The following is a 14,457-nucleotide window of genomic DNA, read 5'->3' as shown; positions in this document are numbered from 1 at the left end:
CAGCTACAGTCCAGCTGTGATAGAGAGGAAAGACTAAAGGAAAAAAATCCATGGATCAACTTCTCTTCATCAGTTAAGACCTAGGTCCCTAGTCAGAAATACACCAAGCATGGGAAGTGGTTGACTCAGAGTAGTTCTTGATTTTATGATATCCCATTGAAAGTAAATATATTTGTGATGTATCATTTTTCATTTGCAAATTATAATAATAAGAGCTGAACCTTTTATGATTTTTGGCTCTGGGAATAAAAGGAACACATTTACTAATTGTTTCTCCCTGCTCCTGGCCCATCAGTCTGCATTTAGCCTTGACATGTGCACCTATGTGTATTGTACCTCCATGAAAATGAGCTATTAACAATAATTTTGGAAGAAGTTCTTTTCTAACCTCTAAAGAAAGGGTCACAAATGTCTGAACATTAAGGTCTACACATTTCTGATGGATGGATATGATTAAATTAGAACTGCTCACAGAGCAAGGAATTTCCTGCCATTACTCCTCTCCTGGAAATGGCCCATTTCAGGCTTTTGACCCCACTCCAGAAAGCAACCCAGTTTCCAGGGTCACGTACACTGAAAGCCTGGAGTCTTGGAATTCAAAGCTAAGACACCTAATTTAGTACCTACCAAAGTGTGACCATGACCCACCCGAGCTGCAGATTAACATTTAGATTTCGGCACCCACCCCCTCCTACTGGGTCAGAATTTCAGGGTGGGGAGAGAATGTGGGCCAGGATGCTGCCTCCTGAACATGTTCTTCTGGTCCTTCTTCCAAATGGTAAGCTTGGAAACAACTGTTCTGGTCCACCCACTCGTGTGATAGGTGAGAAACCTGAGCCCCCATGGAGAAATGAGTGTCCCAAGTGCACACAAAGTCAGCAATAAAGACTTTGACCCCCACCCTGGGGATTCTGTATACCTAGCTACCTGACCTCAGTCCTGCTAGAACTCCCACAGGCTCCTCTGAATCTGAAAAACAATGCTGCTGTGGGGCGGGCCCTCAGAGTGCTGAGGTCATAAGACCAAGAGGTCTTTGTGACCAACGAGCCCCCTGGAGAGTGAGAACCGGAAGTCTTCCCATCCTGCACCTTCCAGCCACAGATCAGAGTCCAGCAGAGGGAGGTGTGCGCACCAGGGCCACGTCAGCTGCTCCGGAGGCTGCAGGCTCCCTCTCCTTACCCCTCAGCAACCTGGACAATTGCCTCATGTAGGATCCCATCCAGGAACTATTTCAGGGTCTGGCTTAGGCCATGGAAAGATTCCTGAGTTTTGCCAAATGAGGGGTTAGCAGATGACTGTCACCAGTGGGATGTTGATATACCAGGATTACAATTTCTGTTTTCGGAAAAGTATCTTTTGTATTGCCAATTTCTCGGTTATGAAGGCTTCACTGTGAATTAGCAAGAAACAAACAAACAAAAAAAAAGGATTAGAATGAAGTGCTATCCTAACAGGAAGCATGCGTGAGTTTTTCAAGCCCTGACATCCAGTGATGAGCTCGGGACATACTTGCAGGCTTAGAATTTGGCAGGGCCAGGGTGGAAGGTCACGTGAACCCAGTTCTCACCCTCTGGGGCTGACAGACTGACCAGTGACCCTACAGAGGGCAGAGATTGATCTCATCAGCCTAACTCTAGCCCAGTCTACTGGGTGACATAGAATATGTCCCCCAAGGTCTCTGGGCCCTGTGCCTTCATCTTTAAGGGGTAGGGCTGTTCAGAGGGTCCCACTTTTTGAGTTCTAGGCTTCCTGGGTGTGCGGCCAGGTTGAGGCAGTGGGTGGGGAGAGAAGGAACACTAATCCCCTCCCCCTTTCCAATCTGCCTGTAGGTTAGGTAGCTCTGCTTTTAAGGTTTTATAAATGTATGCCTCAGTGTAAGGTTTCGTTTGAAAACAAACGTTAGAAATTTAAAATTAACCATCCATGAACTAGATTCTTCATTCTCATTGAGCATGATAATTGCCTTGGAGCTCTTCTGAAAAAATAAAAACAAAGAAACACACATCCCATCTCCCTCCGCAACCCCACCCAGATAATCTCATCAGGTAGGGTCTGGGCTGAGGTCCAGGCATCGGTATTTCTTCCCAGATCCTGTGTGATTCTAATGTGGGGCCAGGGTGAGACCCACAGGACTGGATGCTCATGCTCTTTGTCCTTCTAAAGAACTGTCTCACAGATGGCCAGCCTCCTAGAAGAGCGAAGAGGGTGTGGGTAGCCCCCGGTTCAGGATCCCCCAAAGCGCCTGACGCCTGTGCCCGTGTCCCTCCCCAGGCATGCCCGGGAAGAACAACGCAGCTGCGGCTCTGCGCCAGGCCCCCGGGCAGAACGGCACCAGCTTCCACGGCTGCATCCGGAACCTGTACATCAACAGCGAGCTGCAGGACTTCCGCAAGGTGCCCATGCAGACCGGCATCCTGCCCGGCTGTGAGCCGTGCCACAAGAAGGTGTGTGCTCACGGCACGTGCCGGCCCGGCAGCCAGTCAGGCTTCTCCTGCGAGTGCGAGGAAGGATGGACCGGGCCTCTCTGTGACCAGAGGACCAACGACCCCTGTCTAGGAAATAAGTAAGTCTGGGCTGCATGCATGGTAGTTAAACACACATACCCCAACCAGTAAAGCAAAACCCAGGAGGAAGGGAGGGAGGGAGGAGGAGGGAGGATGTAGGAGGGAAAGAAGGAAGTCATCCCTGCAGTGCCTTCTCCTTCCCATTCCCTCCGTCATCCTCCCTCCGTTCTTGCCCCTCTGCCTGACGCGTGCCCATTCTGCGTCCTTCCTCCACCCTAGGTGCGTGCACGGCACCTGCTTGCCCATCAATGCGTTCTCCTACAGCTGTAAGTGCCTGGAGGGCCACGGGGGCGTGCTCTGCGATGAAGAGGAGGACCTGTTCAACCCCTGCCAGGCCATCAAGTGCAAGCACGGCAAGTGCCGGCTCTCCGGACTGGGGCAGCCCTACTGCGAATGCAGCGGGGGGTACACAGGGGGCAGCTGTGATCGAGGTAAGCCAACCCCGCTGGGCGGCTCCCTGTCGTGGCAAAGCAAGGTGAGCCCCCTCTTTGAAAGACAGAGAGGAAGGAGGCCCAGGGAGAGGGGCAGAGAGAGGAGAGGAAGTGAGGGGCCCTGGGTCTTTGCACTGCCCGTACTTGCCGCCCCTAATTGATTTCCCAGTCTTGGGAAGGCCCCAGATGTGGAATGTCCTCAACCTCCACAGCAAGAGGTGACATGGCCTCACATGTCGTCGCACAACTTCATTTGCTGGGAAAAATACTCCTTTTTATCTTACGTGGAGGCACTTTGTGCACACTTCCTACCCTTACCTGCTGCTCTCCTCCATATGTGTTACTAATTTGTCTTCTGGCACGGAGAAGAGGGAGCTCATAATTCTGCTCTCGTTTAAGGACAGAAATCACCTTTGACCTTAGAGTTGACTGATTTATCACAGCACATGATGCAGGTGAAAGGGATGGAAATGGCCTGACTTTTGCCCACGGTTCTCCTTCCCCTTTGTCTGCGTGATCGGAACGCGTCCTGCCTCCAGCTGGCATGGATTTTGTTGTGTGTATCAGAGGGACGGGACAAGAGGAACGTGCCCGTGGAAGCTTTTAGCAGATGTCTCTTTTTGAACTAGTTCATTCTAGGATAATTTATGAAGTTAGGGGAATGTTCCTTGTATTAAGGAACAGATTGAATGATATTAAACTCCAGGTCTAATAAATTAAATTGCATACTCTCTGAAACTGCTCCCTGTGGTAAACAAAACCAGCTGTTAGCAGTGTAAAAAACAGAAGACGTGTATTTTTGCAATAAAGGGAAAGATTTAGGAATTCAATTTTCTTCTCAGTCCAATAGTGTAGTATTTATAGTCTGCCTACCTAGTATTCACTTTGCAGAAAATAAAGGCCAAAAAGAAGTATTTTTCAAAGAACAGAAGGCTGATTCAAAGAACGCCAGCCCATAATATGGAGGAAAAGCATAACCCTGAAAATCACAGGTACAAGTGGAAATAAAAGCAGCATCTCCTGCGTTGAGACATGGACGCACAGTCAGTCCAGGAGACTTGAGGCGACTGTCCTTAATCTGCTTGTGCTTTTGCTGTCTTCCAGAAATCTCTTGTCGAGGGGAACGGGTAAGAGATTATTACCAAAAGCAACAGGGCTACGCCGCTTGCCAGACAACGAAGAAGGTGTCCCGGCTGGAATGCCGAGGCGGGTGTGCAGGAGGGCAGTGCTGTGGACCCCTGCGGAGCAAGCGGCGGAAATACTCCTTCGAGTGCACGGATGGCTCTTCCTTCGTGGACGAGGTGGAGAAGGTGGTCAAGTGCGGCTGCACCAGGTGCGCCTCCTAGACGTGCCCTGGCAGCTTTTGTCTTTGGAAAATGCGGAATACCTCTTGACCACGTTGAACTAATTAATGCTTCACAATGGAAATATTTGAAATATATTGTAAAATACAGAACAGACTTATTTTTATTATGAGAATAAAGACTTTTTTTCTGCCTTTGGGGGAAAAAAAAAAAGAAACGCTTGAACTAAAGCTCCCCCAACACGGGAGAACTGTGCCTGGATGCGTTGGAAAGATACGGGATGCGGGCAACTCAGATCGTCTTTGCAACATGCTGCAAGACACGCAGAATCACATCGGCAAGGCGGAGAGCAGCTACTCTGTGGGCTGACGGGAAACGGCCCAGCAGTGGGAAATCCATGCGCCCTCGTTCGCATCCCGGTGGCTCAGGACAGACCAAGCACAGGTGTGTGAATGAGGTTGCAAGGCAGAGGAATGGAACCCCAGATTTCACAGAACAAATGACTAAGAAATATTTTGTGCAAATATAAAGTGTCCTGAACACCTGGGTTCCACTCGTGAGAGACAGGAGGGCTAAAATAAATGTTACCTTCTTTTCAAACATCAGCATGTTAGCAGAAGAAGCACACAGAAGTGTTTATCTACCATTTTCCAGTATTAATTTTTTGTAATATAAATGATAAAGGAGATGATAAAGAACCAATAGATTATTGATAAATAAATTAGTAATAATATGAATTTTGTTTCTATGAGTTCTAAGCAGCCCTATACAGTATTCAGTTTCAATGAGAAATATTTATTGTATCAAAGTCCATTGTACTTAACATTGTAGGCCTTCCTTTTGCTGTTTCTTGATGCTTTAATATATATTAATTTATATTGTCCTGATATTTTTGTATATTTTTCAAACTTAAAAATCAGGATTTTTTTTGTTTTTCTGGCAATAGTACTAACATAGGGTGTTATCTTGGGATACATATGTGTTGGTTTGTTTGTTTACCTTGACATCTGACCACTGGTGTCACTGACCTACTGGCCTCACTCAGGATACATGCAGAGAGCATGTAAAGTCTGCGTGAGATGGTCATTGTACAAAAAGAGGTGGCCCCTCTGCAACCATCCTCACAGAACAGAGATGGTGTGTAGCGATTGGCACTAGAAAAGTAGATCTTTTACAAATTAATATTTCCTTGATTTTTTTTTTTTGTCCTTTTACTGGGTGTGGGATGGGTACAGAAAAGGCTGCAATGTCAAGAACTGTGATTTTTTTTTTCCAAACAATAAAGATCTTTATTACCTTAATGTTCCCATGTTAACGTGTTTGCTGCTAAATTACAGTATAGAATTGATGATGATTTATAGCGGACTGTGCTCTTCCTTCATTAAAATCCCAGGGTACCCTGTAAAGATGCAGATGTTTCTTTCCCAAAACCTTTTTCTTTACAAAGAAAATTAGCTGTACGTGTATAATTCCATGTGCGTTGTCTTTCTCCAGACTAATATCAGTTACACTACTGATGTTTGTAAATTAAACAGATATTTACTTCATTAATAGCTTGGTGGTCTTCTTAGACATTGCGCAATATTTAGAGCCCCTGCCTTAAGAATTTCTTAAAGTGATACAGACAGAACAGGGAACAAAACTTATACCTTACGGTTGCCAGAAATTGGTTTGCAATCAGCATATGGTCACATCCGGGGACTTTGGGATGGCCACATGAAAGAGATGGATAGAATATATTCTTTGCTAGAAAAAAAGTGGATATTCAATTAATTTATCCCCCAAACAGTATAAGGTGAAGTCTAAACCACGAATGGTATTTTCATCTTTGTTTTTCTTTTCCCTTCAATTAGAACCAGGTGGAAAACACTGAAAGACAATGCCTTTCTCACACACATTCTTAGGCAAAGGTTGGTAATCTCAAGGTCTACCATCTAGAGCAGGGGGGCATTGGCTAGGTGGCATATTAATACTCACCCAGCATGATAAGAGGTTTTCGTTGCCCTGTAAAAAAATCATGCACATGCACACACATGCTCGCTCTCTGCCAGACACAAACGCCCAGCCATGTATTCCTTCTTGTTCAAAATGTCCACATTTTAATTTTGTAGGTACTACATAGTCTTTGTAACATTTATTCATTTGCATTAGTTGCTTCTCTTTTTTCAAGGGTTGTGAATCATTCCTGAAGCAAAGATGACAGGATGTAAATCTGTGTTTATAGAAATGTGTTTTCTTAATAGCCACTGTTTTCTGAGGGCTTATTATATGCCAGGCATTATGCCAAGGGCTTTATATAAAATATTGGATTCATCTCTCATTACAAACCTATGGGATTATTATGCTCCCTGTTTTACACAGACAAAAACAGCTCAAAACAGAGGAGAGCAATTCTGCCACAGGCCTTTCAGACCACAGTGTCCATGTTCAAGAGAGAAGCATCAAGAACTTCCGTCCTCTACCTGGGCACTTTTAAGCCTTGTGGCTTTAATTCCACAACACAACAATTTTCCCTACTATCATGTCGATTTAAGTAATCTGAATTACAGACATTTGTTTTTGTTTGTAAGGGAACAGAAATTGCAGTTTTAGCAGTTTCCAGACTGTATTCTTTCTCCTTGTTTCTTCTAAAGGCACAAAATAGAATTATGTTTGCCTAGGATCTGGGCTGAGTTAGCGATTTTCTTAGGGGATTGATTGCCATGTGATGGTACTACTTTCTGCACTTGGGCTGTGCTTTGAGAAAATCCAATGGCCAAATAATTACTAACAAATGAGACAAATTAAGGGCAATTATTCATGTTATAAAAGTCTCCTTACTTATAAAGCCTCGACCGTAGAATTCCTTTAAACAGGGAACTAACTATTCCAGAGTATTTCCAACAAAATTCAGTAGGTTAAAACAAAAAATATTTTGCACATTTCAGCATTGAATTCACTGCTCAGAATAATGTGCATTTGTAATCTGAAAAGATAAGGTAATTAAACATCCCTAATGTGTTTACTTTAAACTCTCCCATGAGTGAGGCACCATCAGAAAATGCCATGAGGATTTGACATGTGCTCAGTTTCAGATGTGTTCATGGAATTATAATGGTCTCAATCTTTGGAATTTTTTTCACCACAGATTTCCTGAAATTATTTCTAAGCAATAATAGACTCACCCCGGTTGAAGAATCGCTCTGAACATTTTTGGCTGTGGCTCACTTGCTTTGTCCGCAGCAATTCTTTCTGGAGAAACATTTGAAAGACTATTGAAATCAATTCAGGACTTACAGATCTTGAGCATTATGGTGTCATCTGATTCAGACTGAACATTATATCAAAAGTAATGTTTATAAAAGTATGTCAGCTCTAGTATATAAAGCTTTGTATAAAGCTGTAAAATATATAAATCTATATAAAATACACAGCTATTTTCACTCTTAATCCTCTGTATACTCATGAGTCACTTAACAAGTTTTTAGTTCTTGTCTCTTGTGTAAGAAATTATGCTAAGCTTTTGATATACAATTTCAGATGAATCAGACATCACCCTGCTATCCTAGAATATATGCTCTGTTCAGTTGGAGTTGAGGTTTGAGTGAGTAACATAATTATACAAATGGCCAAAGTAATACATAATTTCAGATGGTGATAAGTGGCCTTAGGAAATTATGAGATACTAGGAAAAAGTATAGCACAAGAGTCCAATCAAATTCATACTGGGAGACCAGGGAGTGCCTCCTGTGGAAGTGACATGTAAACCGTCATGAAGGATAAAGTAGGATCTGGAATGGAAGCAGATGGAGGTCCATGCAGAGAAAATAGCCTTGGTGTATGCCTAAGGATGGAAAGAACTCTTTTATGTGGTCAAGGAAACAATGTGGCCAAAGCGAGACATATATTTGTTTCATGTGTATAATACAACAATGACCATTTCTGGCTTTATTATGAGACTGATACATTGTCTACTGCACTAAGGAGGCAGCTTTTCCTGGCTTTATCAACTCACTTTATACAGTATATTCCTTTTAAGCTTCAGTTTGCAGTGAGTTTTTAAACTGGCTAAAATAGCAGCTAGTTAGTTGTGTTTAATGCAGTTCCTCAACTTCCAAATGCAGTACCTCTGAAGACACAGAAAATATGAATATTTAATAATAGCACTGAAAATTAAGGACAGTATTTCTGTACTGCCAGAGGAATTTTCATGAATTCATAAGATGATGAGGCTGGATTGAAAGAAACAATTCCTGAGCAACCTCCACTTTGAAACTCATGTGCATTCTTTTCTCTACCCAAGGCCAGAGACTCAGAAAGTGAGTTAACTTGAAAACCAGCAAAAAATATCCTTGCATTTAGGGTGCCACTTCGTGAGGATGCCAGAGGGCTAGGCCTCCAACCAATGAGGTAAATATCTTCATCTGCTAGGGTGCTCCAATTCTCATTAAAAAAAAAAAAACAGTGCAAGAAATTCTAGGGAAAGACCAGTAGTGTTGCACTGAATCTTGAGGGATGTAGTCTTTATAAATAAACTATTGTAGAAGTGGACTGAGCCTGGAAGAACCATGATAACAATGTATGCTTAGAATAATGGGAAGCGGGAAGTACTTCAACAATTCAGAAAATCAGAGGACAATTGCATTCTATGGACTCACTATTAAGGTAATATAATGGTTTGAGCAAAAGCATGAAGATGAAAATATACAAGCTATGTTTTGGGGTGAGAGTTGAGAAGTTCAAAATTCTTTGGTGGGCAATAGAAATCTATTCAGATTGTCTGAGTAGGAGAATGGTGTGTCCAGACCTGAATTATAGGAATCTTAAATGATAGTGGAATGTACAATAAATTGATCAGCTTGATATTTCCTAAGTCTAAAAAAAGATATGAACCAGCAATAAAAAAGGGGGAAAACTGGCAAATGAATTAGAAGAGGATGTACAGGCTGTACTAATGGTGGAAGAATTAATAATTCATGAAGATATTGGATATGCTTGTCAAGGAAGAAGGGGAAATCAAGTATAGATCCTTGTTTTGAACTTGTCTGTTTGTTTCTGCTGTTTCTAAAGCACAAGAAGTGAAATCTGGATTTACTTGCAGCAGTGACTGTGTAGGGCTTTGAAGATCAGAATTGCTGGCCTCAGAAGCCTGAGCTTTCTGCTCGCAACCCATCCCCAACTCTGTTGAATGAAACCAATACATTCCTCTGGGTTGTTTCCTTAATATTTTTAAATATCTTTAATTAAATATCTTTCATCAACCATCTCTCTAGGATAAAATCCAAACTCTTTAATATGGTATTTCATAGTCCTCCTAAACTGACCTTCTCAAGCCTTCAATATATGCCACTCAACTGACAAATAGTAGGAAAAGGTATTTTAAAACAAATTATGGATTGGGATGTCTAAAACCATAAATAAAATATTCATCTACTTAGAGGTGGTAGTTGAAACCAAGAAAATGGATAAACTAATTTAGAGACACAATAGAATTAACTTAATCAGAAGAATAAGATTCCACTTTAGATAATGCTCATGTTTCTAGAATGCAGTGGTCCCAGAATGCAGATGAAAAAGAAGCGGTTTTCCTGGAGTGATGAGGCAGTAGCAGGATAGCCGCGGGCTAGGAAGGTATGAGACGCAGGCTGCTCTCTTACTGCCTCTAACAGCAAATTGCAGTCTGAGAGTCAAGAGGGCAACTGGAAGAGCTGGTGAGGTCACAGGGTTCTCATTCAGTCCTGGAGGGAATACTGAGGTTCAAGCTGGAGGATCAAGATCAAACTACACTTGTTGTCAATTACAAAAGCTTGTTGAACAATGGAAGGTAAAAAGTGGGGCCCAGGCAAAGTGTGGTCGAAGAAATACCATGTCTAAGAGCAGGAAGGCACAAAACCACCCAAACAGACTGAGGAGAGTAATATATATATGCAACAATTATTTTCCAAATGCACTTCTCTGTTGCCTTCTTTTTCAACAAAGGAGAAATAGAAGACACTTACAGGTGCTGTGTCTAAAGACACGAAATTCAACTGAGTGGAGACACTGCCATCCTGCATTTGGAATTAGCTTTATCTTTGTGTCAATACATGCATGGCTGAACTTGGATCCTAAAGAAAATCAACGGTAAGAAAGTACACACCCAAACCAAGGAAGCAGGAGAAACAGCCACAGAAACAATCATCTAATAACCTTGCTGTCGTTAATCTTACTCTCCCTTCTTGAAGTGCCTAAAATTATTTTCAGTTTGTTCACAAAGATTGTAGCAGAGAGATTGACTTGCCCAAGGTCACATAATCCCTCTCTCCTGACTCCAACCATAATGTGATATTGATTCCGCTGAAATTGACAGAAAGTCTGTGAATGACCTCATGAGGTAATGCTGGAGGAATGACTATCTCTCAAGGGGAGTTGTTTCTTTCTTTTTTAATGCCCTTGAAAAACGTCCATTTTCCCAATAAAAACACATTAAAATCTTTGTATCTCTCCTCTGGTAAAGGAAAATAGACAATACTTTTAACTAGAGTTTTCTTCCAGGAACTGAGACTGGAGAGACGAAACACATTTTACGTGGCTGCTTAGGCATTTCTGGTCATCGTTCAGGGCAGGTGTGAGTGAGTGGGTCAACTGGGAGCAGTTGAATTCTGTTGCTAAGATATTCACGAGGACAAGATCGAACATGCCCTGGTCCAGTCTGTCAGTGGCCAAGTCACCGCCTTGGACTCATTCCAGGTCTCAAGACATTCTTTGTAAGGGGAAATATTAAAAAAAGATGAGAAAACTAGAGAAATTTCTCCCTGAATGAGTATGTCTGATAACATCTCTGTCCACAGTCTCCAACGCCACATTACACCAGAAAGGAGAAAGACGCACAGCTGTGAATTGCCTAATCTTGCAGTTACTTCATTCTACTTGGTTTCTGCTCACAATATTACCATTCAATTACCTCAACCACCAGTTCTTACTTTCAATTACATCTCTACATTGATTTTTTTCATTCCTATTACTCCTACTTTAGCTACCATTCTTCTCCTCTGATGCCTGCCAGCTCCTTTTTGGAACTGTGAAATGAGCAGGAACGCATTTCTGAATGACATGCACAATGCTCTGTTTGATTAGGAAATAAATCTCTTATCACTTGGGCAAAAATGCATGGTGGTCTCACAGCTCAGAAAATGAAGTGGAAAGCACCATATCTCTTTCTCTTCATTTAACCTTCTTTTCTGTTTTCCCCTTTTAAATGCACCCATATTTTAGCACAGTCACACACCATCGCACCAACAGAAAAGACAGTCATAATAAGAGCTTGAATGCAGCAAGTCACATCACAGCTGCAGTCACAACCTAGGGCACCAAAAGCAGAAGTCCCAGCTAATTCAATTCAGTCAGACCTAGAGGTGTTCCTCTAGGCCCTGATGCATGTGCATGCATATGCACATGTGCACACACACACACACACACACACACCACCACCACCACTACCACCACCACTACCACACCACCACATGGTTTTCTAGAACATAATTTCACCTAAAAACTCACTAATTCCAAAGTCAGAATAAATTACCATGAGTTTAGAACACCCCACATGTTGTCACCTGAGCTTTTTGCCCCAGCTAAAGGACCTACATTTGCAGATTTTTGGAGTGGGAAGTTCAGTCCAGATGACATATAAGCTCATGAGCTGAGGGAGACAAACAGGACTCCAGAGATCTATTATTTCCTCATCTAGGAATAAAGGTAAAAATTAAGTTACTCAAAGAATTGCACAAGATGCAAATCTAAAGGAATAATTGCCATAGCTTTGTGTGTTCTCATTTTCTTTACTTGAATCCTATTCTTTTAAAAAGCAGAATCTCCACACACGAAAATGCAATTTCAAGTGATTGTCATGATCCAATATGGAACCTGACCAGTGGGCCCGTGGTAGGAAAAAGGCCACATCTGCAAAGACACCCTGGGACTAGGAACATCAGGGGGTTGCTTTTCCAGGTTCCGTTTTCCTCACCTCAGCTTGGATTTCCCTTCTTTACAATTTAATGGAAGTGTGTGTCCAACCCCTGTCCTCAGGATACACTCCCACGCCCTGGTCAGCCCCATGCGGACACTGTGACATGGCGGCCAGAAACACGTTAGGACCAAAGGACTCACCCTGCCAGTTGCTGGGCCCTTTGCCTCTTGACACCCCTCAGCTATCAGAACACCCCGCATTTGCTAGCTTTAGAAAAACATTTTCCCAAGGCCACACACTCTTACCAGGGCAGTCTATCTCAGTGACTAGATGATGAGGACATATAAATGCCAGAGTCCCCTCCCCAATTTGGGACATTTATGAGGAGCCACCCCAGCTTCAGAGCTCCCCATGAGATCACCTGAAATGTTCCTGAAGACCGATCACAACACAGCTTCTTCCTCGGCCCAGGCCTTCATCCTTTCCTTACTTTCTATGGGTGGGGAGTCCAAGAGCACCCTCTTACAAACCGTATGCATACAGTGTCAGCTTCCTGGGGAGCACAGCCCACAATACTCCTGTCTCCAAGTCAGGTAAATAGGACTCTGCAGTGCAGCAGTGAGAGGATCCTCTGAGATACAGAAATGGCAAACTTCTAGCTCAGAAATCAGGGAGGTATCAGGTGGCATTTCTAAAATGACATTTGATGGTACAGAGGCAGCCCACTTGAATGAACTAGTCATTACCACCTGAGCCACCATGAGGTGAGTGCTCTAGAAAATGATAGAAAGTTCTGTCCTTTTCCTTTGCCGCTGGTCTCCCCATCATCCCTCAACAAGGGATCCAGGCTGCTGTCTTACAGGCTCAGAACACCAACACCTTCCCTTTTGTGGTCTTCCTTCAAGGTCCTACAGTCTTCATTATTAAGCCTCTCAAATGTAAAATGCAACAATTACCACCTCCTCCTTGGAGAATAGAGATTCATCTGCCCAAAGGTCCTGCCCTTGGCAACCCAAAGGCCTCCTATGACTTGGGGTTTTTCATTCCCTCTTGATTTTTTTTCAAGAGCAAGAAAGGAATTATCTGATGTCTCAGTCAACTTAGGCTGCTATAACAAAATACCATAGACTGGGTGGAGTACAGAACGGAAATTTATTTCTCACAATTGTGGAGGCTGGGAAGTCCAAAATCTAGGTGCCAGACATTTCAGTTTCTGGTGAGAGATTTCTTACTGGTTTGCAAATGACTCCCTTCCCCCTCTGTCCTCTCATGGCCTTTCCTTAGTGCCTGCATACAAGGAGAGAAAAAAAGATCTCTCTCTCTCTCTCTCTCTTTTTCTTCTTATATGACCTCTAATCCCATCATGATGGCCTCACCCTTATGACCCAGTCTAACATAAATTACCGTCCCAAACTCCAGTTCCAAATACCAAATGCCAGCCTAGGGCTTCAACATATGAACTTTGAGGAAACACATTCTGTCTATCCTCATCAAGGCAGATAGGAATCAAGTTCTCTCCAGCCTGGTGCAGCATTGGCCTGCAATAGTTTGCATTGGCCACAAGGAGGGCAAGAAATGAAGAAGATGCTGTATACTTACGGCTCTGGCCAACTGGATAGTCATAAGCAGGAAGAGTGTTTTAGTTATTCACTGCTATATTAAACCATCCCAGAACTTTATAACTTAAACAATCAATAGTCATTTCTATCTCTTAGTTTCCGTTAGACAGGATTTGGGGAAGGGCCAGAACGTTAGTTCTCATATGTAAGTGGTCAATCTGAAGACATGACTGAGGCTGGCTGACAACCAGACGTCTCAGTTCTTCTGCTTATGGGCCTCTCCCAGAGCTGCTGGGGTGTCCTCCTTGCATGGTACTGGATCCCTCAGAGTAAGCAATCCATGAATCACAGTGGAAGCTGCTTTTAAGACCTAGCTGTGAATCTCATACACTGTCACTCCTATAGTAGTCAGAACAAGTTTCGACTATGATTCAACAGACCAGGAGACTGCACCAAGATATGAATGCCAGAGGTGAGGGTCACTGGGGATATCTTAGAGCCTGGCTCCCATAAACAGTGTCCAAGACAAGAACTGGCCATTTGCATGGAAAATTCTAAAGGAAGCACTGGCCAGTGACCAACTCTGGGCCAACCTCAAAAGTAAAAACACCTGTATCTGGTACCATCCCATAATACACACAGTTCCAGACCATTACTACTTAATCCAAGAGA

General features: G+C 43.1%; 1 protein-coding gene across 3 annotated transcripts in view; it reads left to right on the top strand.

Annotated features, from left to right (window-relative positions):
• The window catches only part of SLIT2 (slit guidance ligand 2), a 361,018-nt gene extending 355,168 nt beyond the window's left edge, over positions 1-5,850 (top strand). For all 3 annotated transcript variants that reach the window (XM_073237782.1, XM_073237781.1, XM_073237780.1), the window contains 3 exons: positions 2,272-2,563; positions 2,784-2,995; positions 4,100-5,850. In XM_073237782.1, the coding sequence (XP_073093883.1) occupies positions 2,272-2,563; positions 2,784-2,995; positions 4,100-4,341 (746 nt within the window). In that variant the 3' untranslated portion in view covers positions 4,342-5,850. The remainder of the gene's footprint in view (positions 1-2,271; positions 2,564-2,783; positions 2,996-4,099) is intronic.
• The last annotated feature ends 8,607 nt before the right edge of the window (positions 5,851-14,457 follow it).

Source organism: Manis javanica, chromosome 5, assembly GCF_040802235.1.
Source record: "Manis javanica isolate MJ-LG chromosome 5, MJ_LKY, whole genome shotgun sequence".
Lineage (NCBI taxonomy): Eukaryota > Metazoa > Chordata > Mammalia > Pholidota > Manidae > Manis > Manis javanica.
This window is presented reverse-complemented; position numbering and strand designations above follow the sequence as displayed.